At 44.4% G+C, this 24,957-nt stretch overlaps 1 protein-coding gene across 1 annotated transcript; it reads right to left on the bottom strand.

Moving 5' to 3' along the window:
- Nucleotides 1-7,091: 7,091 nt before the first annotated feature.
- On the bottom strand, nucleotides 7,092-22,597 carry NEMP2 (nuclear envelope integral membrane protein 2). Its single transcript, XM_006034983.3, has 9 exons — nucleotides 21,855-22,597; nucleotides 18,401-18,516; nucleotides 16,517-16,745; nucleotides 16,264-16,336; nucleotides 14,863-14,956; nucleotides 14,047-14,161; nucleotides 12,896-13,121; nucleotides 9,812-9,988; nucleotides 7,092-8,465 (listed from the first exon to the last, which is right to left on the bottom strand). Exons 1-9 carry the CDS (start codon nucleotides 22,333-22,335, stop codon nucleotides 8,240-8,242), a joined length of 1,737 nt encoding a protein of 578 aa, XP_006035045.2. The 5' UTR covers nucleotides 22,336-22,597; the 3' UTR covers nucleotides 7,092-8,239.
- Between the last annotated feature and the right edge of the window lie 2,360 nt (nucleotides 22,598-24,957).

Genomic DNA, 24,957 nt, shown 5'->3' with positions numbered 1-24,957 from the left:
GTGCTGTGCGCTGCCTGGGAGCTGGGGCTCAGCGGTGTCGGGCTCCAGCTGACTTCTTGAGTCACCCCGCCTCCCAGACAAATCGAACCAGGGGCTGGGGAATTAAACCGGGGGCTGAGGAGTCGAACAGGGAGCTGAGAATTGAACCAATTGGATTCCCCAGCCCCTGGTTGGATTTGCTTGGGAGCTGGGGTGGCTCCATGTGTCAGCTGGAGCCCGGCAGTGCTCGGCTCCAGCGGCCCCATCTCCCAGACAGCGCACAGCCCTCTGTCAAGCTGCGCTGCACCCGTGCCATGGGGCAGCTGCCACGCAGGTGGGAGGGGGCAATCCCCACTGCCCCACTCCCCAGAGGCCCTGATCACAGCTCCTGCAGCTGATGAGTGCAGGCCTTTTTTTTTTTTTTTTTTTTTTTTTTTCAAGTGCCGGGAGGCTGGGGCCAGGTGGGGGATGGGGCCAGGAAGCCCTGGCGGCTTCTTCTGCAGCTACTCCCCCGGCTCTCCCCAGCCGATTCAAATCACCGAATCTCTCCGAATCAGCACCGAACTTTCCAAAGCGGATTCAGCCAAATCAATTCAGGACAATGATCCAAATCTCTGAATCGAATCGCTGTCCTCCAAATCGGCCGGATCTGAATCGAATACTTCCCTATTTGCACAGGCCTAATAGATAGTGCCCAGTCTGGCTGTTAATCTGAATTTTAATTGGGGTTGAGAGTGAGACTGATGACCAGTTAAACTATTGTGGTCACAACTTTAAATTTTTTATTAGGATACATAATAGCAAAGACTTATTTGTATTAATAAAGACAAATCTTATGTAGCCTTGGATTCAAGGGAAAAACAGGTCCACTGACCAGGCTTTGTGTTCCCTTGGGAAGGCTCGAGAGGTAGCATGCAGATTGGCAGCAAGTCTTCTTGAATTGGCTGAATTATCGAAATTTCACTTCAGCCTATAATCAATATTAATAGATGGCTGGTTTTAATTGTATAATAAATGATCCCTGATTAGCTTTATTTATATTTCTTTGTTTCACTGAAACTTTTGGAATTGAATTGAACCAGAACTCTTGTGAACTTGGAAGGTGTCAGAGATTCATAGATTCATAGAAGTAGGGTCAGAAGGGACCTTGTAGATCATCAAGTCCAACCCCCTGCCCTGGGCAGGAGAGAGAACTGGGCTCAAATGACCTCAGCCAGGTAGACATCAAGCCTCCTCTTAAAGACTCCCAGGGTAGGAGCCATCACCACTTCCCTTGGAAGTTGGTTCCAGATCCTAGTCGCCCTGACTGTGAAGTAGTGCCTTCGGCTCTCTAGTCTAAACTTACTCTCTAACAATTTGTGGCCGTTATTCCTTGTTACCCTGGGGGCGCTAGGGGAAACAGGGTCTCTCCCAAACCCTGCACAGCCCCCAGGTCCCCCCTCAGCCTTCTCTTGCTAAGGCTTAACAGGTTAAGGTCCCATAGCATCTCTTCGTAGGGTCTGCCCTGCTGTAGAACTGAACACAATACTCCAGCTGCGGCCTGACCAGTGTCGTGTAGAGGGGGAGGATCGCCTCCTTGGCCCTAGTTGAGATGCACCTGCGGATGCACGATAAGATCCGGTTAGCCCTGCCGACCGTGACCTCGCATTGTTGGCCCATGTTCATCTTGGAGTCAGTAATGACCCCAAGATGTCTTTCTGCCACTGTGCTCCCGAGAAGGGAGTTTCCCAGCTTATAAGTGTGCTGCTGGTCTTACTGCCCAAGTGCAGCACCCTGCACTTGTCAGTATTGAAACCCATCCTATTTTTGTTAGCCCACCCCTGTAACCTGTCCAGGTCCTGCTGTAATCTGTCCTTCCCTACTAGCGTGCCCATCTTACCCCAAATCTTGGTATCATCATCAAATTTAAACAGGCTGCTTTTTACCTTGTCGTCCAAGTCACTAATAAAGAAAATGAAGAGTGCAGGCCCAAGGACCGAGCCCTGGAGGACTCCGCTGCCCACTTCCCTCCAGGTCAAAAAAGACCCATCTGCCACTACCCTCTGACTACGACCCTTCAGCCAATTTGCAATCCATCTGACTGTGTAGGCATCAATGCCACAGTCACCTAGTTTTTTGATGAGAATGGGGTGGGAGACAGTGTCAAAGGCCTTGCTGAAGTCCAGAAAGACTACATCCACCGCAATACCTGCGTCCAGTGCTTTTGTGACCTGATCGTAGAAGGCAATCAGGTTGGTCTGACAGGCTCTGCCCCTAATGAAACCGTGCTGGTTGCCCTTGAGCATCATCCCTACTGCTGGACCATCACAGATGTGCTCCTTGATGATCTCAGAGTTTCCCCAGGATTGAAGTAAGACTAATGGGCCTATAGTTGCCTGGGTCCTCCCTCTTCCCTTTTTTGAAGATGAGGACCATGTTGGCTTTCTTCCAGTCATCTGGCAGATGGCCAGAGCACCACGAGTGCTCATAAAGCTGTGCCAGGGGCCCCACAATAACCTCTGCTAATTCCCTCAGCACCCTGGGGTGGAGAGCATCTGGACCTGCTGATTTGAATACGTCCAGCCCCTCCAGAAGCTCTCTAACCCGGTCTTCCCTGGCCTTAGGCCTGGCAGTGTCAGTTAGGATTTATATCCTTGGGAAAGTAAAAGGGAAGGTTTCTTATCTCCTTTCCTTCCCCATTATGTGGAATGCTGTTCAACACTGGTCTTTCTTCTTTACCTTAGTTTATGGTCATCTTTGACAAGGCTGTTTTGGTTTGTTTTTTTACAATTATTTAAGCATCTTAACAAAAAAAATGTTACAGAGAAATAATCTTTAATACATTTGTTTACAAGAATCCCTTTATCAGTTCCCTGTGTTACCTTAAAGTGCCTTATCCTCAATCACTGTTTACAGTGTATACTTAGCTTACATCATAGGTCAAGCTGAGGTCAGGTTATAACAAGACAGCCTGTTACCATAGTCCATGCTGCATAGGCCTCCATATGGCAGTAAATCCAATCTGGTGTTCAGGGTATGCGCAGTGGGGTCCCACCTGGCTGTGCGGAGGGGGTCTGGGGGGCACAGCGTGGCCCTGATCCAGCTACATGGGGAAAGGGAAACTGGGCTGGCCCCAATCCAAACCAGCAGGGGGGCATGGCCTGGCCTTGATCCAGCCAGTTGGGGGAGGGGCGTGGCCCAACCCTGAAGGAGGAAGGAGGCGTGGCCCAGCCCCAGCCTGGCTAGGCAAAGCTAGGCTACCATGCCCCACCCCTGTGGGGGTAGAAGGGGACACGGCCTGGTCCCCAATCAGCCATCCAGGGTTGTGGGGGCATGGCCTGGCCCTGCAGGGAGAAGGTAGGGCAGCCTGGCCCCAATGCAGCCATGCAGGGAAAGGTGGCTTGGATCAGTCCTGATATAGCTATGCAGGGGGAGGGTTGTGGCCAAGCTCTGACTTGCTGTGTTGGGCTTAGGACTTTGGCAGCAGGGAGGAGCAGTATTAACTGCCACTGCTCCCCTGCTGCCAAATTTCCTGACTCGGGCTCACAGAGCTCCACAATTGGAAGGCTCTGTGGGCCTCATATGGCCCAGGGGCCAATGAGACCCCTGATCTAGGTGAAGCTTTCTTCATTTTAATCCCTTGTAAGAGGAACTATCTTAGAGGAACTACTGTAGAGATTTAATTACACAAACCACATTTTTCTTATTTTGAGGTAGTTGCACTATTTGGTCACCTATAAAGTCTTCAAAAAGGTGTAAAAATAATTCAAATTAAGTTGTATGCTTTCCGCCCCCACAATTGATTAATCAAGAGCGGTGAAATGTTTATGGCGTATATACCCAAGCAAGAGGCATATTCACCAGGCTAAGTGAAAGGAAGCATTACAAAGCCCCATGCAGTTGGAACTAAATATGACACTTTCCTTTCCAGCCCACTCTCCCCTCCCCCCTGCCCAAGCATGTGGGAAGCTTCAGCTCATACTTCTGGTATTTGCTTTTGAATTTTTATGAAGTAGAGGGGCCTGAAATGGAAATTTGGTTATTGATCTGGCAGCGTGACCTGATTTGAATAGTGGCTGTTGGAGATTTGCTCAGTAGAGCCCACTTCGCTAATATACTTACGGCCCCAATTCAGTTAAATTATCAGCTTGAGAAGGATGGTTCCTTTTTTTCCCCTCTCATTTGCATTATGATTATATTCCAGATCAAAAGTTACATGTCAGTTTTTAATTAGGTGCTAGGCTTCTCTTCATGAGAAGTTTTCTGTTTAACCATTTTAAAATAAAGTGCCAGTACCTCCTGGGGTCCCCTACAATCATGACAGGCCAGGCTTATAGAAATGATGTGCTCTGTGAGAGATGTCTGTCAGCCATTCTCCAGAGAAGTACCTGGGCCTAGGTATTTGGGTTTTTTTAGCACATTATGGTGTTATGCTTCATGGTGACAATTGTAAAGATACAGATACTAATGCTAGCTATGTTACATCTGCTGTTTCCAGAATCTTGGGTCCTGGTAGAAACCGAGTGCCAGGAACACCCCTAGTAGTTTTCCCTGCAACAGGCTTTGAGGCCAGGTGAGTCACACTTGTTCACTCTACTCCTGCTGTTCCTATCCCTCCTGAGGTGCAGAGAATTGAACATGTAAAACATGTACAGCTATGCTTCTTACAAACTTTTGAACCCAAAAGCTTGCTTAATAATTGTTTTCCAACTCTTTGTTGGTCTAATAAGAGATATCAGATTCACCCAAAGAACCTTATAGAGCCTCTTATAAACTTCCAACTTTTTAGTAGTACTAACCCTAGACTTAGTGGAGAAGTAGTAGGCTAATGGAGAATCATTTTCCACCAGCTCTGAATGTAGCTTTCTATCTGGAACCCTCTGCTACCACAACTAGAGGGTATATGGTTCTGCAGTTAGTGAAAAGGTATTGGGCACATAGGCAGACAAGGTTCTTTGGGTGAATCTGATATATTTTATTAGATCAACTTAAATAGTTGGAAAAAATTTTCTTAGCAAGCATTCAGGTTTAAAAGGCCTTCGTCAGGCTGAGGAAGCATCTGCAGTTGGTGTGTGCTCTTCTGCATTTTTTCTCAAGTTTTGAGATGCTAGATGAAAAACTTGAATATGTGACCAGATTGAACCACTGCCTTAGAAAAGTAATAAAGGAGGTCTGGTGGGTCAGGAAATGGTCCAACAATGTATGTGGTATTCTGACAAAACGCTCTGAAGAGGGGTAGGGTCTGGCTGATAGAAATGGACTGTCCTCTTGAAAACACGGACTTATCAGGGCTGAGTGAGCTCTGGCTCTTGCTGGGTAAATCTGTCCAGTGTCCCAGGACCTGAAAGGTTGAGCGGAATTTTAATAACTTTTCTCTCAACCAGAGGAATGGATGTCCTGCTTTGAGCACCTGATAGGAAAATGAAATTTAACATAAGCATGTTGGATCTGTCGTGAGGCTTCAGAGGAGATGGTTCCAATTTGTGCTGGGGTTGAATTACTACAATAAGAGGGCAGCAGACCCTGCGTAAGCCAGTTCCAGGTGCGAGTATCAAGAACAGTGTTAACACCTAAAATAGTGGAGGTGTCAAGGAGCCAGCTGGGTTTTTTGTCATTTCCCCCTTCTTATAGATTCAGTTAATAAGTTCTCAGGGATGGTGAAGCTGGTTTTCAGCTTATTTGCCACTGAGGAGCAATGTAATTATGTGCATACATGCATGTGTGTGTAATGTTAGTGATTTTTTTTTTTATGTTTTCTTATAAGGTTTCCATTTATTGTTTATCTGTTTTACTGAAAATAATTTTGAACATTTCAAAATTTATGATTAGTTACTGAGGCAAATTTTAATGTCAAATACCCCACTAGGTGCTGCCGGTTTATGAGAGAGTGTGTGTGTGTGTGCACACGCACATTTAAAATATAAACCAGAGAGGTTGTGAACTTAATACTGCATAATCCTTACAGCAAATGGAGACTGGTATCTTAAAAAAATTTATGTGAGCACATTCACTAGTGGCTGTAAATAGGGTAACCTTCCTTTGGAGTAAGTCCACAGGGTCTTTATGTCTTCAGATACAAAGCAGACTGTTTTGGGATAAACACCTTTTAGAAACTGGAGGAATGGGATACTGGTATAAGGGTTTGAAGTGATGGTCCCGCTTCCATGAGACAGCAAGGAAAAGTTAATGGGAAGAGCATCAGGTACCTGAACAGTGAGAGGTAAAGGACAGTCTGAAGAGGAAGACCCCAACTATGGAGGGAAAGGTGAAAAGTAAAATACCCCCACCCCATTGCTTTGTAGTGTGAATGCTAACATTCACTTTGTTGCCAGGGCCAGAGTCACACTTCCAGCAGTAAACCTGGAGCAAGCTTGGATCGATACTCTTCAATGTCTTCATCAGCAACTTGGACGAGGGAGTGAAGTGTACTCTGTCCAAGTTTGCGGATGACACAAAACTGTGGGGAGAAGTGGACACACTGGAGGACAGAGAACAACTACAAGCAGACCTGGATAGGTTGGACAAATGGGCAGAAAACAACAGAATGCAATTCAACAAGGAGAAATGCAAAGTGCTGCACCTAGGGAGGAAAAATGTCCAGCATACCTACTGCCTAGGAAATGACCTGCTTGGTGGCACGGAAGCAGAAAGGGATCTTGGAGTCCTAGTGGACTCCAAGATGAACATGAGTCGGCAGTGTGACGAAGTCATCAGAAAAGCTAATGGCACTTTATCGTGAATCGGCAGATGCATGGCGAACAGAACCAAGGAGGTGATACTTCCCTTCTATCGGGCATGTGAAAATCTAGCATGATGGTAAAAATGTTGCTAGCATCTTGCACATTTCTTTCAAGGGCAAAATGTGCTGCATTTTCACCATGTTAGGTTAAATCCAGTGTAATCTGGATCAAACGTGCAACTGTTAAGGAAAATATCACACACTGTAGGTAAACCATAAATCATAGGTAGACCCTTACAAGAGTAATATGGGGTGTTGTATGTCACTACACGTAATTTCAACAGAAAAATAGGTACTGCTGCTATACAGAATTTTTGTCCAATAGGGGTTGTGAGCATGGCAGTCTTTGGCCTTTTGGTAGGGCAAATTTAGTATTTCCTATGAGATCCTGCCTATGCAGGGGGTCGGACTCGAAGATCTATTGAGGTCCCTTCTGACCCTAACATCTATGAATCTAAAAAATAAGGAGGGATGGGTTCTCCAGGAGGATCCCCCAAGCATTTCTTCCCTGCTTGTTCTATTTGGAACATTGTTTCTCCCAACTCATGAAATGAGCTTTGTAACCCAGGTGTACTGCTGCAATACCAACACCATCTGTGAGTGCTTTGTGTGGCTCTAGCGTCTCCCCCACCCATCCTTGTTAGAGCAGCTTAAAATAGCATATGCTATGTATGAGAGAGATACTCTGTGAGAAGCCAGGAACACAGAGACCAAAAGGAATAGTTAAAAGTACTGTGTAACTTTTATCCTTTGCAGCTCTTACAGAAAGAACCTGGGTCAGCCAGAGTGCTCAGCATTACTGGGCTGCATGAAAGAGGTTGCATGTGTCTGGGAAAGGAAACAGAGGCATGGGACTCAGGTGTGTAGCTTGGTTAAAAGAGAAAGGAAATGGAGTGATGAAAGCAGGGAAGGTGGGAGGAGCCAAGAAGTGCAGGGCTCTTGAAAAGAAAGAAGAGCTTTTAAGTTGCATGGAAGGGCAGATGAAGCCAGGGAGAGATCAGGCCTGGTCAGAACAGTGAGAAAAGGCTTATGAAGCTGCCACTCTCTAATTTTGCTTTTAATCTCCATACTTCATTAGCAGAAAAGTATGTGAAAAAATATTTTTTATCAGTACATCTAGAATGGATTTCAAGTGAATTCGTTAGCACATAGGGTACTTTGTAAAAGTGCATTACTAATAATTTCTTCTTTTGTCCTGTTCTCAGCAGAGGGGCCACATGCTAAGATGATCTGTTGTCCAAAAAGATTGCCTCCTCCAGGGGTAATCTCTTCAGGGGAGTCAAGGCACTGCAGTGAAGTGTCTGCATTGCTGCAGCCTGTGTTGCACCTGTTCAGAGAATATGCAGACTAAAGTTAACAATATAGCAAAAACATAAGCATTGCTTTTGCTTATAAGTGTAGTAACGGCCTCAGTAATGACTGTCAAAGAATCTTGGTTGCCCCCTACTGTTCAGTAAGAAGCAGAGCTTCCCAGGAGCAAGCACTCAGTCTAGACCGCCTTGAATTTAATTATCCTCTCTTGCAGCAGATTTTCCAAGTGGTTCAGAATAATTCATCATTGTAGGAAAATGCAACATTTTCACTTCTGTTTTGCTCCTGAATTTCATCCTCGTCCTCTGTGGGAGTAGCTGAGTGGTCCTGCTCTGACTCTGTCCTGGTACTGAAGAGTTGCTGTTCCAAGAAAGACCCCCCAAGACCATACTGCTCATCATGTGCCTTCAATTCTGCAGGTGACACGTGGGGAGATCCCAGAACAAAGTTTGCAAACCTGCCAGATTTAAAGAGAAGTTGTCAGGCAGGAAGGAAACAAAGTACCTGTGAGTGCAGAGAACAAAGTCTAAACCTCATCCCTGCCTGTGTATGTATTGATGATATTTACAGCAGGAGTCCAGCATGAGGGATGTTGCACTAAGTCTGAGGTAGGAAATCTCACATGACAAAGGACAAACAGCAAAAGGCAACAGTTAGCACAAAGCATTTGTCACTTGACTTAGCTGTTTTCCTTCCGTGCCTCCAATAATTTGTTCTCCAAGTGGGAGTGGGGCTTTGTGACTGACTGAGTAAGGAACATCTGACTTGTTTCCACTGTCACTAGCTTTTGAGAGCTTATGTCACATGCCCTCCTCTGGGCTCAGTTTCCCTATCTCTACTTCCCAAGGTTCTTTCTAAGGATTAACTAAGATATGTAGAGGGCTTCATAGAGACACAGAGGAGATGTGAATTGGTATATTTTTCAACTCATTTACTTTGGGCAGCTGACAGTATTTGGATACAGCCTCATACTTTTCCCTTTATGGTGAGGTGAGTCTCAGCAACATTGGGCAAGTCAGATAACAGATGTGTAAAGCTGGTTTGGGGAAGTGTCAAAGGTAGGTATTACTCAAACTAGTTTAAATTTGGTTTTAACTGATTAATTCTAAGTAGATGGCGCCTCTTAAAGTTAGGAAGGGCATTTCAGGTGGCTGGGTAATGCACAGAACCTGTTTCTAATATTAAAAATATTCTTCTTTTGGTTTTGCAGGCTGCAGTTCTAATGAATCTTATCGCCCTCAATCTTTGGCTGCCAGCCCCATTCTCTTTACAGTTCATCTTTACTTGTCATAGGTGTCTCTGCTGAGCTGTTCCAGGTACAGCTACTTCATTTATTTTGTTCCCTGGGAGCAGAGGATGCTACCTCTACAACACTCCAAGGCTAAAACTGACTGACACTTCAAACCCTGGGTATAGCAAGTAAGGTCCCTAAGACCCACACCCAAGAATTTCATTATAGGCCCTGGTGAGACAGCTACAAGAATCCTTTTGCAAGCTTTTGTGTGGTGCTGCATCAGGCACAGAACTGAAGCAATGCTGGTATTCTGCAAAGCAGTGGGGCACGCATCTACATTACATTAATGTTGATGTAATGTCCGGAGGACGCTGAGGCAGCATAAAGTTAGAAGTGCCTGCAAGTTCTAGAAATTAAACAACTATTTGTATACAGGAAGTCAATGATGTTTCTAAAGGCTTTGAAGATCATGCTTATACATTACAATGCTGTCAGAAGTATTTGGATCATTCATATGACAGTACGTGTAAATTGCATTTAATTGTAAGAAAGATGAGATGCTTTCCTACTTATGAGGGGAGTGGAGCTTGGACACTGCTAGCCAGGATGGGAAATCTGGATCCCTGCAGAGCAAGCGTAGCTCCTCCAAGGCTTTCACAGTCTCTGTTTCCCCTTGTTCCCTGTATTCTTCTTCAGTAAGATACCGAAACACTGACTTTCTTGATTTTAAAAGATTCTTGATTTTCCTACAAAAGAATACAGTCAATACTTCCAAACTTGTCATGAGTATTGCTTATATATTACGAATGCATTACTTCCTTCCACCCCCTCCCAAATCTTTAATTCTCTTTCTGGCATCCACCACTAAAACATTATTTTCCCTCATTCTTATGAAGTCAAGATAAATATATAGTTCAAAAGTACAGGATATTGATTCTGATTTTCATTCCCATGGCCCAACACATTTGCCTTTCACCTCTGGGCCCGATTTAAAAATATGGAATTAAGTAGAAGTGAGTTTTGGATGAAGTATGTTGTATGTGCATGGCTGCATGTGTGTGCCCACAGGTCAAGTCCACTAACTAGACAGCTGCTGATCTAGCAGTTTGAACACACAAAATAGGCATGCATACTTTAGGGAATCTTCCAGGTAAACAATGCTTTCCAGATCTTCTAGGAATCACTGCATTGCTTACTTGATAACTTATTTTGATTGTGCAATTTTGAGACAAGATTTGAGTAGTCAGAAACCAGAATGTTTATCATCTGCTGTGCTATTTTAGATGCTGCATGGCAATGTATAATACATTTTAAAATCTAGTAGAAAATATACTACACTTTTGCTTTCTCCCAACTGCCTTCCACTTTTTAATGTTGTGATGACTTTGGAGGTAAGATAAGCCAGGGCTGGATGCCATAAGACTGAACTCTATATAAAAGCATCTGCTCTAGCCACCTGCATTCCTTCTTTTTTCCCTGGAAAAGGGGAACGGATTGAAGCTCTTTTTTGGTTCTTTTTGTCATGACTAAATCTTGATTCAATTAAGGTCACAGGCAAAGGTCCTAGTAAATCTGTAGAATAAGCTCTTAAATCTTAGTAACAGATTTGATTATTAACAATACCAACAGCACTTATTCACTTTGCTTCTTCTACAACAGTGGTGTCAAAGACATGGCCTACAGAGCCCTATCATCCAGCCCATGGTACTGTCTGTGGGTCATAGACTAGACCCACATGATGGGTGTGGTGTCCCCTAGACTGCCTCTGGTGCTGTACAGTACATATGGTGCACAAGGCTGGTCTGTGGGTCAGATCTGGCTTTCAGGCAGGCCTTGTACCACTCACTGAGCCAGCAGGGCCTGATGAGTTTGATACCCCTGCTCTGCAATCATTTGTCAGTTCAGTCTAGAGGTTTGGGTTCATTGTTTTGCAAATTTAAACAGCCAAAAATGAGAAGCTGTTGTTTCAGAATACACTAGAACCTGCCTGAGATTATTAGGGTATGTTTATGCTGTGGAGATAGAATGCACCAGCTGGGATGCTCCAACCATGCCACCCTCAAACACTCCTACCAACTTTCTCCAAACCCAGAAACAGCCCAGTGAGGCCACTTAAACCATTGGTTTCCAACACTGGGAGAGCTGCTGCAGATGATCCCAGCATGCTTCACCACCTGAGTTCTGAGTTTGGACCATGCAGAGTGGGATGGATAGGCAGGGCTTATTTTTCAGCAGCAGCTGCACAAGTAGTGCACCAACAATGTACACCAGTGATTCTCAACAGGGGTGCCCTAAGTTTGTTTCAAGGGTGCTGCCATGATTCTTAAGATAAACCCAGGGATTTCAAACTGGAATCCACAGTATTAAATATATTCTTACCTGTTTTGGTCTTTCTGAGTTTTTTTGCAAAAGAAGGGTTTATCTGTTATAGTAAAAACCAAGTGAAAATGAAGAGCTTGCATTTTCTGAGGAGTGTCTTGTGTTTAACAAGGTTGAGAACCACTGGTATATACAGACCCTTAATGTTATTTTAATGCACTCTTCGTGCTCTTGGCTTGGCAGTAGCAGTCAGTTACCAAAATTGCAGTCTAAATATGGGAGTCACCTTACAAAAATCCTCAAGCTATCTCTGGCTGCAGGCTGGGTATCTTTGGCTAAATACAGCTTTGGCTTAAATTGGGGTAAGTTCTAATGATCTCAGAGAGAACTAAGTCTGTGAGCAACAGATACATATGCAACTTGTATTTTAAAGTGGCTTTGTTTTGGTGCAATGACTGTTTCAGCCTCTGCCCCTTCTGTCAGTTCCTTGGTTCACCGATGTTTTGCAGAAGGTGTATATTGCAAAGTTGAGGAACTAAGAGTACTGCATACTGCCTTTAGATAGAATGCTCTCTTACTGGAGATAAAAGGCAGTATAAACAGTTGGGGCTGCTTTTAGGGATGAAAACCACAGCTTGTTGTCACTCTGCAATGCAGGAAGGCCTTAGGATTATCAATTAAGGCCTCTGTGAGGGTGGATACCAGCTCCAGCACAGAGCCTGGGTATATCAATGGGGCTCCATATAAACATGAAAGTCTGCTCATACTGAGCTTATTTTTGTTCTGGGGCCCAGTAAGAGTAGAACTGAAGACCCTGGCTAAACTGAAACCAATATCAAAACTCCTGTTGATTTCAGTGGAGCCAGGTATTCAACACCTGGACTTTCCTCTTGACAGAACTGACCTAGAACACTGTCAGTGTTTTACTATCCCTATTTCACGTGATCTTAGGCTAACTGCTCTGTCCTATAGACATCTGCAAGGAACTATTGCTAAAAGTGCAAGTTCTGTTACACCTCAAAATGCCATGATGTTTTCAATGTCAAGGAGACAAGACAGCTACTGGTTACCATGTGCTAGAGAAGGTATTACATTTGTACTTAAAGATATAGTCACAGTTCTCCATAGAAGGACCTGTGCTTGAAACACCTGCCTCAAACATTATTTAATTCTTATGCCTCAGGATTTTCAGCCTCTGCTCTCATGTCACTTTCTATTAAGTAAGGAATATGATTTGGATTAGTAATTAAGAACCCTCAGTGTGTGTTTTATTATTATCCTTTTAAATATTAACATGATACAATGACTTGCATGTTCATAAAATAGATACTAACCTGCCCACATAACAGATCACACCAACAGGATAATGCAGGCCTTTGGAGCAGAGGATGACAGCTATTATTGCATATGCAACCTCAGGGATAGTGACACTAAAATAAATCAAGAGGAAGGCTATCATTTGTAAAGTCCATGTCAACAGGGTTATGCTTCGTTCATTGGTGAGTGGTCCATGCTTGTAGCAAACAGCAAAGCTGATAAAGCCAACAGTAAAAAAGTATCCTGTGAAAGCAGAAAAAGTGTCAGAGGACAGAAAATTAACGCAAAGTTAACTTTAAGGGTGGGTTGACAAAGATCATGGCTGCTACCTAGCATGGCCTGCTGCTGCACCCCCTGCCACCTGCTGGATACTTGGGAATGTTCTACAACAGGGGGCAGCAACCTAGTCTGCAGGCCAGATCTGGCCCACAGACATGGGGCTTTGGGGACATTCACCAGCAGGGGGCTTCAGCAGCAGTTGCTTTCCCATGCTGCTCTGGGAAAAAAACACTAGCTGTAGGTGCTCTACTTGTGCAGCCACAGGGGGAGAAAGTGGCAGCAGTGGCTGAGTCCTAGTGGCCCCTCTGACCCTAACTGGGTCAGTTTGGCCTGCAGCCTTAAAAGGCTGCCAACAGCTGCTCTATAGGCCTGATATGTAAACTGTAGGAAAAAAGTGGATGCAGTGATTAGTGTATTGCCTTGAACTGCTACAAACGGCTGCATGTGAGCATTGGTAGGGCATATGATGAATCAGTGAGCACTGGTAGGGCATATGATGAATCAGTGAGCTCTCTAGCCCTTTTGGCCACAACACTCCCTTTCCAGTCTGCACACCACCTACCCCAGAGCTCCCACCAGAGGGGAAATTACAGCTACTGTCTGTCACCATAACCACCCTGTGCTTTCATAGTGGGCGTGAACTTGGAAATGACTGAAGAAAAAATATGGGCAAAATCTGCTCTCTTCCTAATGCCAATACATCAAACTCTTTATATAAGTATCTAATATGAATAAAAGCTTATTTGAATAGATTAGGAGCCTGCAGCATCCACCTACACATATTCATGATAAAAAAACCAAAATTGATGAGTGAGCTGAAAATATCAATTGTTTTCAATGTTTTACGTTTATTATAACTATTAATCTGTCTGCTATGCAGTTCTCTTACCTAGTAGATAGATTCTATATTCAGACCACAGCCACTTCATTCCCTCTTGCAAATAGTAAATAAAATAGAGAGAGGACATCCAGCATCCACTCATTAAAATCCAAAAGGTGCTGTGCTAGGAGTGAAAGAATGTGGTACACAAATTAGCCAGTTAGTTATTACTTATATGATCACAGCAATCAAATATCTCGATCAGTACTGGGGTCAAAATGAGCTTTAGACTTTGCAAACATACAAGAAGATACAGTTCTCCTCTGCAAAAGGATCACTATCTGACACACACATTCAATCTTTCCCCCTACCCACTGCATGGCACTCTGAAGTCTTCAGTCAAAACAGTTAAATTGTTTTCATCAACTTCCTGAAACAGATCACCATTTGGAGGTGCTGTCATGTTGCATCCCAACTCAGTATGTTAGTAAGTAATATCCTCATCATATGAGAGACAGATATGTGGAAGCCAGAGCATCTGAAATACATAAGTGCAGTGGTGAGGTAAATTTGCTCCTACAGAGGAAAAGCTATACTTTCATATTGACTGATATGTAGTCTCATAAATAAGTTTAGCTATTATATGAGAAAAATACTCAGGTTTCAGAATAAACATTCTCTGTATGTCAGCAAACTTATCTGTTGGCTTTGGCCTTTGGGGGTGAATTGTGTGCGATTCAGCTCTCACTTATCTTGGTTTTACATAGATGCAACATTCCTTCCCTCCCCAGTAAGCAGAGTTCCTCTATTATAAAAGTAGTACAACAGCAGAATCTGGCCCTACATTTTTCAGGTGTTTTATTGTTCTTCAAATGACACACTTACCTTTGGAATAAATCTTTTCAATGTTAACAGGAGAAAGACTAGTGTAGCAAGGATACCCAGTACCACTCCAGCCGAGTAATAAAACACAGCACTTCTGTTAGAGGAACAGCAAGAGGAAGATGCTGGTTTGGAAGCATTTTGATTTGTAAATACAACACTAATTTTATTTCAGCTATTAATCAGAATCCTAGACTAGAGATTATGATTCTACTGGGAACAGCTCTTGTGGAGTGATTCCCATAGCAAGGAAGCTTTCTGGGTGGCACAGCCAGCTCCCTGTCATCATCTAAGAATAGAATGGGGATGGGAAAGGGTACAGTTTGGATTGGGATAGATGGATTAATTAGTATTGCCCTAAGGGCCATTTGAGGTCCCAGATCGTTCAAATTTGGAGAATTGAGATGGTTGTATAGAATCCAGCCTTCCCCCTGTTGAGAATAAACAAGTGCAGCTAAGATTTTAGCCCCAGTTAAAAAAGCCCATCAGCTGTGAGAATCAGAAATAACTTCATTGACGTTTTATTACTCCCAATATTTACTTATTGCATTTCTCACAATCGTGAGCCCAAAACACACCTCCCCAGTTTAATTCTGGTTTATTGTGTTTCTATTCATTTAATTTCCTTGTCCACTCTGTTGTAATTTTTGGAGTGCAAAACAATTTTGACCTAATTGCATCAACCTTAGAAAAAGCACCTACTGCTTTTAGATTGTATAGGCTTGTTCTTACAAAATTTGAAATCTAGGCAAAATTTAGCCCAACAGTGACTGGAAGATCATCAATAAATGTTAAAATTGTAAAAGTGGCACAGTGCATCAAAGTAAGTTGAGTAAAAAATTAACTGATTCTATGATGACAAGCACTGTGCCAGGAGACAAAATAACTTCAGACATCTTCCCTTACATGTTGTACAAAGCCCATACACTAAACTGTCTCTGAGGTGCACCCATGTGCATAGGGTAGCATAAAGGTGACAGTAGTTAGACAGCCCTCAACAACTTCATCACAAACAGTTCCTCCTTCTGCACCACGGAATGAGACTTTTGTAATCTTTCTTAATGCAATAAACCCAGGCATTCAGTCAATTTTTCTGGTCTACAGAAGGGGAGGAGGATGCTTCTGCCCACATCTTTGTAGGGATTATCTGAGGTGCAGTCCTGTGTCTTCCCCCACGTGCTAGAAGCCATGTCCAGAAATAACCATGTAGGTCCCACAGCATTTCCCTGCAATGGCCCTGCTGTAGATAGGTATAATAGGGCCACAAAGAACCACTGTTATAGATTTTAAACTGACAATTTTCTTATTTAATTAAAAAAATGTTTATGATCTTTGCTGATGGATAGCAACTAACCCAGGATGCAGTGACCCTAATAATACCAAGATAAGGAAACGAATACTCACCTACTCAAAGTGTTTGCAAAATGGAACAGAAAAACACCAGCTACAAACAACAAGAAAAGCTTCTTATCCACCACTGAAAAAACAAAAGTTAGACATTTAGGCCAATTTATCCAAGGAGTTTTAATTGTGTAACTATTACCAGAAAAGTCTGTTCTCTTTGAATAACTTGCTACTCAGAATGTAGGATTCAGATGGCACTGACATCATGATCTAGTCCATTCATAGGATGACTGAAAAGCATCACTCTACTTACTATTTCGTTCTACACTCACAGCATAGGATGTGTTCTTGAGAGGCTGAATTCTGAAACACATTTTTTCTCCATACTGGTTTATGTTTATGTTGGTTTCTTTAAATGTCTCTGATTGCCAGAAGCTCTGAACAACACACTTGGCAAATGCAAAAACATTTTCTGAATTTTGACAATTGCTTTCCTCTGAAATAGGCACAAACTGGAACATTTCTGTGCTGTTAATTTTCACCTGCAAAAAATGCAAAACATGCACAGTAGGAACTCAGAACCATATATCTGTTTTGAAAGACACACATGGTGTTCATAGATAAGGCAGGGAGAAATAACAAAGTATGGGGCTACAGAATAGGAAGGCAACTGCCAGCCCCTTAAATCAGTTGTTTAGTCTTCCTCAGTTTGGTCTTTAGAGTTGACATCACCAAGAGCTCAATGAGGTTAAATGGTCTCTATGTCAGTGTAAGGATCCAACCAAAGGATCAAGTCTTCATAATACGTATTGTTAACTCATCACTGACATCTATCTACCCACAGTTTATTTGCCAGAAAATCATACTCACTTTCCAAATGGGCTACAGCAGGTTGAACTTGCTACTCTTGTACATTCTCATGGATAGTAATGCTATATGAATATTAGAGGAGACAGAGAAGGAAAATAGAAGCTATCAGAACAGAGAAGAAGGGGAGAAAGAAGCAGGAATAAAAATACCAGCCCTCTTTTCTTCAAGGGCTGATCTGTAAGAAATCTTGTCCACCTTCTCATATGGAAAATCTTCTTGATGCTTAGATTGTGAGCTACTAAGTCTGGGCACCTTTAATGACAAATCTGGCCACAAGAAGTGTGTATGGCTAGTACTTTGCTGTGGGAAATCTTAGCCACCCTCATTTAACCGTTTATTCCCAGAATATTTTCTCCCAGTTGCTGAAAGATAGTATCAGGGCCTCCACTTATTCATATCTAAAAATAAACATATGTGTTCCATGTACCTGGAGAAGGAAGTCCCATTCCCCCAGCAGAGGTGAAATTAAATTGTTTGTTGCCCCCATACAGGGAGTCCGTCTCTCTGAAGAAGTAAAGGACAGTCTGAAGAAGTAGGGACAGAGAGTGGATCCTCAAATGACCTCACAGGGAAAAAAAATGTGCGCCCAAAGTTACCACTGTTTTCAATGGAATTTGGGATGTCTTTCTTGTGCTTTGCAGCTCAGATCTCAACATGTACATTTTTTTAAATTGCCCCCTGACTACTTCAGTTACACAGATGATATTATGTATCCTTGATCTTTTTCCTACCTGTAACAGGGCAGCCTGGCCCATTAAGGGAGGCAGCCAGGGGGTAGGAGCCAAGGTGTGCATGATTAGCCAAAAGTTAAAACCCCAAGGGTAGAAAAAGCAAGGAACTCAAGCTGGGAAAGAACAGTTTGTGGCCAGGAGGCAGCACTGAACCCAAAGGAGCTTGGTATTAAGAAGGGGCCCAAACTACAGGAGCCTTCCTTGCTGCTTCAAAAAATGTTAAAGTTTTGCTTTAACCACCTGCTTGTTTGGGGCACAGATTATTGTTTGTATTAAGACGACTGGCTGAGGGGCTCCATGGGGAGTTGGCGCACCAACCTTCTTGCACTACCATTAAAATAGTCACCATCTAATATACAGTATGCCCAAGGTTTGAGGAGTTGTTTCTGTCTCCTCAATAAAGCAAGTAAGAAACCTCAAATAATCAAATCAGCCATGCCAAATATGAGTGTCATACACCACTGTAAGATGCTTCTATCACCTATGCAAGCCTTGGCACCTGTAATACAGTATCTAGATCATATTCTTTACTGGAAAAAAATCCAGTATGAAATGTATTACAAATCTGAAGCACAATCAAGAAAGTGGAATCTTACCTGAATAGTTGACCAAATATATTTTAAATCCATTCTTCTATTTTGCATGTAACAGTAACAGTGTGCATTTACTTTGTGGAGCATTTCTGTTTCCTTCAAATAGATACAGTTTTCATCTACAGAGGAAAAATAGTGTTAAACTGAGTCTATGGCAAAACATAATAATGCATTGTTTCCACTTAAACTACTATTTAATATTCTGAGAACCAAACGCAAATTGCATGAAGCCAAACACATTACACTATGTATAGTTTTCTAAAGTAATTTTTATTTGAGATTTTGGCTTCTAAGTCACTTTTGAAAATTTGGGTGGGGGGGAAGGCTGCTACTATTTTGGTATAAAATGTGGGCCAAATTCACTGCTGGCTAAATGGGTGCACTTCCATTGAAATCCGTGCTTATCCTAACAGTAAATTTGACTGTACAAGTCTAAAGAGGTAAACAGGCTTACAAATTCAAGTCTTCTAATGTACAACACTGCTGGTGAAGGCAGAAGTCATAGTCATAATGCCACAAACTATTCTCAGCAGAGAAACACCATAATTCTGTAATTTTTAAACAGTGTATTAATAAAAATATACTCTCTCAGATAATTTATTGTCATTGTTTTTCCCATATATTCTGAACAGTAACATAAATTTAGCGGTAATACTTTGTAGCGAGGGCAGTTAGATGTCTTTAGACAAATTTTCACTGTCACCTGGACTGCTAATCAGTCACTCCCACTGTCTTATTACATGGAAGTTTTTAGACTCTATACCACTTTCAGGATTAGAGGCATTCCTCAGAATAGAAACGTGCCTGAAAAATGTATGGGGCAAAAACAGCCCCACTCTGCCCTGCTGCATGTGCAACACCTTCCTAACTGCTCGGCCCACCTCCAGGAGCAGAGGCAGGAAGCAGAAGCTGGAAGATGTACTGTAGTCTGTACTAGAGGCAGTGGCTGCTGAGTGAGAGCCTGGGAGCTGCAATGTTAATCCTTAGGGTCCATTAGTTGGACAGCCCTGATTTAACTAAATCAGTTGGGTTAAACTGAAGCAGCTTTCTTGTGCAGAAAAGTTTCTGACCAGTTAAGTCTCACCCACATTGAAGCTTATGGAAGCTGAACATCTTCAGGCCAGGGATAAACACAGCCTATGGTCTAAGTAGCAATCCCCATGCAGATGCTTATCATCACTCTCATCAAAGCAACAGCACAAATAGCTTGACATCTGGATGACAAAATATTGGATGACAAGATGACAAGCTCTTCCATGAACAACTAGTGCCTCCCGAGACTCGGGTGGGGGGCACCATTTGTAGTCAGTGGCAAGCAGAGACCATCTGCAGAAGCCAGCGGTGGTGTCAGCAGCGGCGAGTGGGGACCACCTAAAGAAGCCAGCAGCAGTCAATCTCAGGGGGGCACATGCCCTCCCTATGCATTGCCTGAGCTCTTTCTTGCTAACTTACTGCTCCTCCACAGAGAGAGACCAACACCTGAAGTGATAATGAGTAGAAAGCTTACGTTTTGGAGGGAATGGTCACTAGCTGTCCATATACTGTGAATCACCCTGGGCTCCCTAGGTTGCATAATGCTGCCCCATCCCTTGAGGCAAGGGCAGGAAGTGGCAGCCAGAGGAGCACAAAGACTCTGGCTGCTGTTGCAGCTGCAGTGATGGGGTGGGGGATTAGGGGCTGGGTAAGAGCCCAGGGGCCGCCAGTTGGACAGCTCTGAGTTAATGGGCAGGCACCTACATAAAAACAAAGAGTGAGGCAAGGAGATGCCATTCTCTGAGCAGAGTTGTACCTCAGTCTGAACAATCTGCTCATAATTTATCTTTCCTGCGAAGTTAACAAGTTCTTAGGGAAGGGACCATCTGTCTCTGGAAACAAGCAACCAGAGACCTGCCAGACTTAGGATCAGCTGAAGGGTTCAGAGGCAGACCCAACACCAGGGACCTCCAATGCAAGGAGCAGACAAATTAGTAATGTCTCATGACTGGAACCTGAGACTTAGAACAGCCTGTTTTCATTGTCCTTTTAAACTAAGAGATATACACTTCCCTCAGCTATCTTGAACCAGACTAAAATGAGAGCTGAAAAGTAGGGGTACACTGATAGATATTTTTGGGGCCAATACTGATAGCCAATTTTTAAGGAGGCATATCAGCCAACACTGATCTGATTTCCAATACAGCTGTGTATAGCTGGTAAATCTGCTGTGGTAGGAGGGGAGGGGGGAGACACTAGACTTACCAGCTGCATGCAGCTCTCCATGCTGCCGGCTCTGCTCCTCACTGCCTACGTGCTGCCCTACAGCTGCACACGTGCACAGGCCATTTATCGGCCAAATTATCACATCAGGCCGATTTCCAATATAGACAATTTTCTTTATATCCGTGCCGATCTGATTTCGGACTGATGCATCAGTGCACCTCTACTGAAAAGATACTGTCATCTTAAAAGTAACCCTTTTATCTCATAGTTTCATAGTTGGTAGGGTCAGAGGGGACCTGAGCAGATCATCAAGTCGGACCCCCTGCCATGGGCAGGAAAGAATGCTATCTGCAAAGGTTTTACCTATTATAACTCAAAGATGAGGGGGAAAAATTTTTTTGCTTTGTATAGTTCTTGTATTTACCAGCACGTTGTTTAAAGACATGTTCACTCTTTCTTTCCCTTGATCGATCACTTCCCCCTTGTATGTGTGTGTGAACTCCACAATAAGCAACAGAAAGCATCATTCTATACAAAACTGTCTGGCAGAGACTCTCTCTGAAACTGTTTTGACAGGGTTTTTTTCTCCTTTTAACTGATAAAAGTGTAAGCATAGGGTTTCTCTGTAAACCCTGCCTCTGGCACAATAAGTGGCTGGATCTGTATTCTGCCGGATCCATAAAAACCAAGAAAAAGCTAGTATCCTTTGCATGCCATGCCAAAGTTGAGGAGGAGGAGGAGGATGAACCCCATTTCCTTATCTCCCTGACGCTGGCCGCCGCTATCAATCATTGCCGCTGCAAAACAAGGGCCGTGGGTCGCCCTGTGAGAACCCAATGTGGATCCATCCTGTCACTACCCGAGGTCCCTCGAGAGCCAGAGCCATGTCCCAAAGGGGGCCGAGCAAGTGGGCTACCAACTGCATTTCCTAGACAGAAGAGAGATTTGAGAGAGGGACGTGAACGTTTCCGGCGGAGCAGAGGATGAGCCCGCAGTCCTCCGGGACGCGGAAAGAGAGACAGGAGAAGCCCTCAGGCTCCTCGCTCGGAAACCAGCTGCCGGGTCCCGCTCCTCACTGGGGAGTTACGAGCAATGACAAGAAAAGAAGACGATTTCTTGGCACCGTTGTTTCCAGTGTGCGAGTTCTCAGAAAATGCGGTAACTAGAGCTTCCCAGGCGGTACCTCCCCGGGGAAGTACCGGGCCCAGCCGCGCGCTCACCCCGGGGACGCTGCAGGGGGCAGCCCCCAGCTTTTTACCTGTGGGCGCCGCCACTAGGGGCAGGGACAGAGACGGCAGGAGCAGCAGCAGGCGCCGCAGCGCCGAACCCGCCCAACTCATAGGCCGCGGCGACGGTTTGAAGCGGGCGCGCGGCGCCAGACCCGACGAATCCGAGCCGAGCCGGGCAGCACCGACAGGCCTGGGCCACCCCCCAGAGCGCGGCGCGCAGGCGCGGCTGGGGCTAAGAATGAGGATCGATTGGCTATGGCTGGCGGGGCTGAACGCCCCCGCTTGGGACGCCTGGGACGCCCCGGCACAGGCTGGCCGGAGGGAGGGGAGCCCTGCTGGGATGCCCCGCGCGGCTGCGCTAAGCCCCTGGCGCCTGGGGAGGCGCCCACCCCCGCTTTGGCCGCGCGGGGGCGGGGATCGCAGCAGCTGCTCCGGGCGGAAGTCCCGGATGTGTCCCTCCTCCCCCCGCGCGGGGGCGGGCGCGTCGAGAAGCAGCTGTTGTCCCGTCATGTGACCGCTGACGTCACCGCCCCTGCTCTTGTGGGGGCGGGGCGAGGCGCAGCCGCTGGCTCCTCCCCTGTGACCCGCGCCGCAGTCAGATGGGAAGGGCCCTTCCCCAGAGCAGGGGAAGGGCTGGCGTTCGCAGGGATGTGGGCAAGGGTCCCGGAGCGCCCGGTAGCAAGAGAAGGGGCCTCGGGGTTCGTTATCGCGTCCCTCGCATGGACGGAACGAGCCGCCCAGTAAATGTTGCCGGCAGTGAGCGAAGGAAAGGAGGGGCTTGTCCGCCCGCCGGCAGCTGCGGGTCTAGCTCCTGAGGCTCACGGTTTAGCCAGATATAAAAAGGGTTTGGGCACCTTGGAGCATCAGTACTGCTGATCCTGGGGTTAGCCTGTGAACCACAACCTAGTAGACCTTAAGTCAGTGGTTCCCCAGCTGGGTTGGGACCCCAGATGGGCAACATCTGGGAGGCTGTGAGGGGTCATGCTGAGGAAAAGTTTGGGAAGCACTACCTTAAATGCTGGAGGCTGCAGTGGGAGAGGAACAGGAAGGGGGAAAACCCTGGCTGTACCTAGATGACTCTGCCCTTCAGCCTTTTCTCTCTGCCTCCAGGTGACAAGGAACTGGGCAAGTTGGATCTATGGTTGGACCCACTAAATGGCAATTCTTACATTATTATAAGGGCTTGAAATGCAGCGGCTGGAACAAGACTCTCTAAAGAAGTCTAATCCTTCCTATTAAGAAACCAGCTAAAACTAAACCTCCAAAGACCAAGATCAGTGCTGGTCACCGCAAGTGTCCTATCACCCCAGGGTGCCTTGAAATCTATTATTTTTCTGCAGTCAAAAAATGAGTGAAAACTAAGAGCTGGCATTTTCCTCAAGTCTAACAACGTTGAGAACCACTGACTTTAGTATTTGTCTCCTCACCATGTTGTCTTGCATGCTCTCCCTCCACCTAAAACATAAAATTTGGCTGGAAATTAAAAAAATTAAGATCTCATAACGGGGTGCTTGAATGAGCCACCAAGACAGAACAGGGCTTGTCTACATTATTCACCTGCTGGCAGATAGCAGCTGCCACAGAGAACCTGACAGAGCAAGTAGGCACCTGTGCAGTTCCACTCTGGTAGCGTGGAGGGCACCCTGAATGCTAGCTGCTGTTATAGGGGCTACAAAAGCTGTCAGAGTGGGCACCTCTGCATATACTTTTCTGGCAGCTGCTAGGGGGTGGTAGAAGCCTGGCAGAAAAGGGGTTTTGCTACCATGGGGTTGCTGCGAGTTGATGTGCTCACAGTTTTGTCACAGAGCCATACACACGTCCTGTGTGAGACTTTGCAGGTGTAGTGGTTGAGGTAGTTAAATTTTTCTTTGCCACCTACACAGCCTTACAATAGAGGACTTAAAAAAATTTGTAATGACCTGTCAAAACCTTTGGTTAGATGCAACTTGAGACCTCCAAGACAAATGATCTAGTCATCTCTGTCTTGCTTCATTTGTTACTGGTCTTCTGGAAATCAGGCTAAGCTGGGGAAGAAAGAAGAGTTCTGAGTAATTATCTCCATGTCTAAAATATTTTATTTTGCATAAACTACAAAAAATTAATAAACACAAATTTACCAAGATTTTTTAATACTGCTAATATCTACTTCTATACCATATCCAGTATATGCCCTTCACAGTCTGGCTGCCTTGTTAGTCTGAATATCTTTTTTGTTGTTGTATATGAACAAAGTTAAGCAGGTGTGTATAATTATGGCATGTAATTTTTGTTTTTATTTTGGTTGGTCAGGGCCTGATTCATTGCCTTTAGTTGGAATTGGACTAGACTGTTGAACAGCCAACCTTTCTCTGTCATGGCTAATGGTATTTTTTCCATGTCTCTTTTTTTTAATGAAGGATGTACCCACTGCCTTACACCTTGTCTAGTCATTTACACCTCCACCAAGTAGGTGAGGAAGGACTGTCATTCTGATTTGGTAGCCTTTAGCATCTATTTTGTACTCCTGCGATACAAATATACATATGAAGGAATGCCTGCAATCAGCAAGGCTATGGGAAAAAAGGCCCCAAAGTTTTTGGATCAGATGCAATATGCAGAGTCTGAAAGAAAAGAACCACCAATGGTTTTATTTAATTATCTTCAATCTTATTTCTTTCCTCTTCTCCTCTCTTCTCCTCTCCTTCCCTCTCCTTTCAAAAGATTCTCTCTACTAAGTTCTCTGTGGCAGCTATAGTTGCTGCAAAAATATGTTTGTGTGTGTTCTTGTAATCTAATTCTTTTAAATAGGTGACATCTCATTTATGTGTATTAACAGCTGGGCATCAGTAGCAACATTTATTTAAAACCTCATTTTGAGATTTTCACGTTGCAGCATTTTTCACTTATGATAATGTATTTGCTGGTTATTTTCTATGAGAGGGGAGAGAGACTTGTGTTCATTTTTCTGCCTTTGCTATTTTAATTCCTAGGACACTATGCACTTCATTGCTAATTAATGGTCAATAACTGTTGTAGGGTTATAGTCAGTCAGCATGAATCAGAAGTAAAATGTAGTTTTAGAAGATCAAAAACTATGAGGCACCTTTACTTGATTTCCAAGGAGAACATATTCAATGAAGCAGGGTATCATGC

This window comes from Alligator sinensis, unplaced genomic scaffold (genome assembly GCF_000455745.1).
Source record: "Alligator sinensis unplaced genomic scaffold, ASM45574v1 scaffold351_1, whole genome shotgun sequence".
Lineage (NCBI taxonomy): Eukaryota > Metazoa > Chordata > Crocodylia > Alligatoridae > Alligator > Alligator sinensis.
Note: the sequence above shows the minus strand (reverse complement) of the source record. Positions and strands in the feature narration are given on the sequence as shown.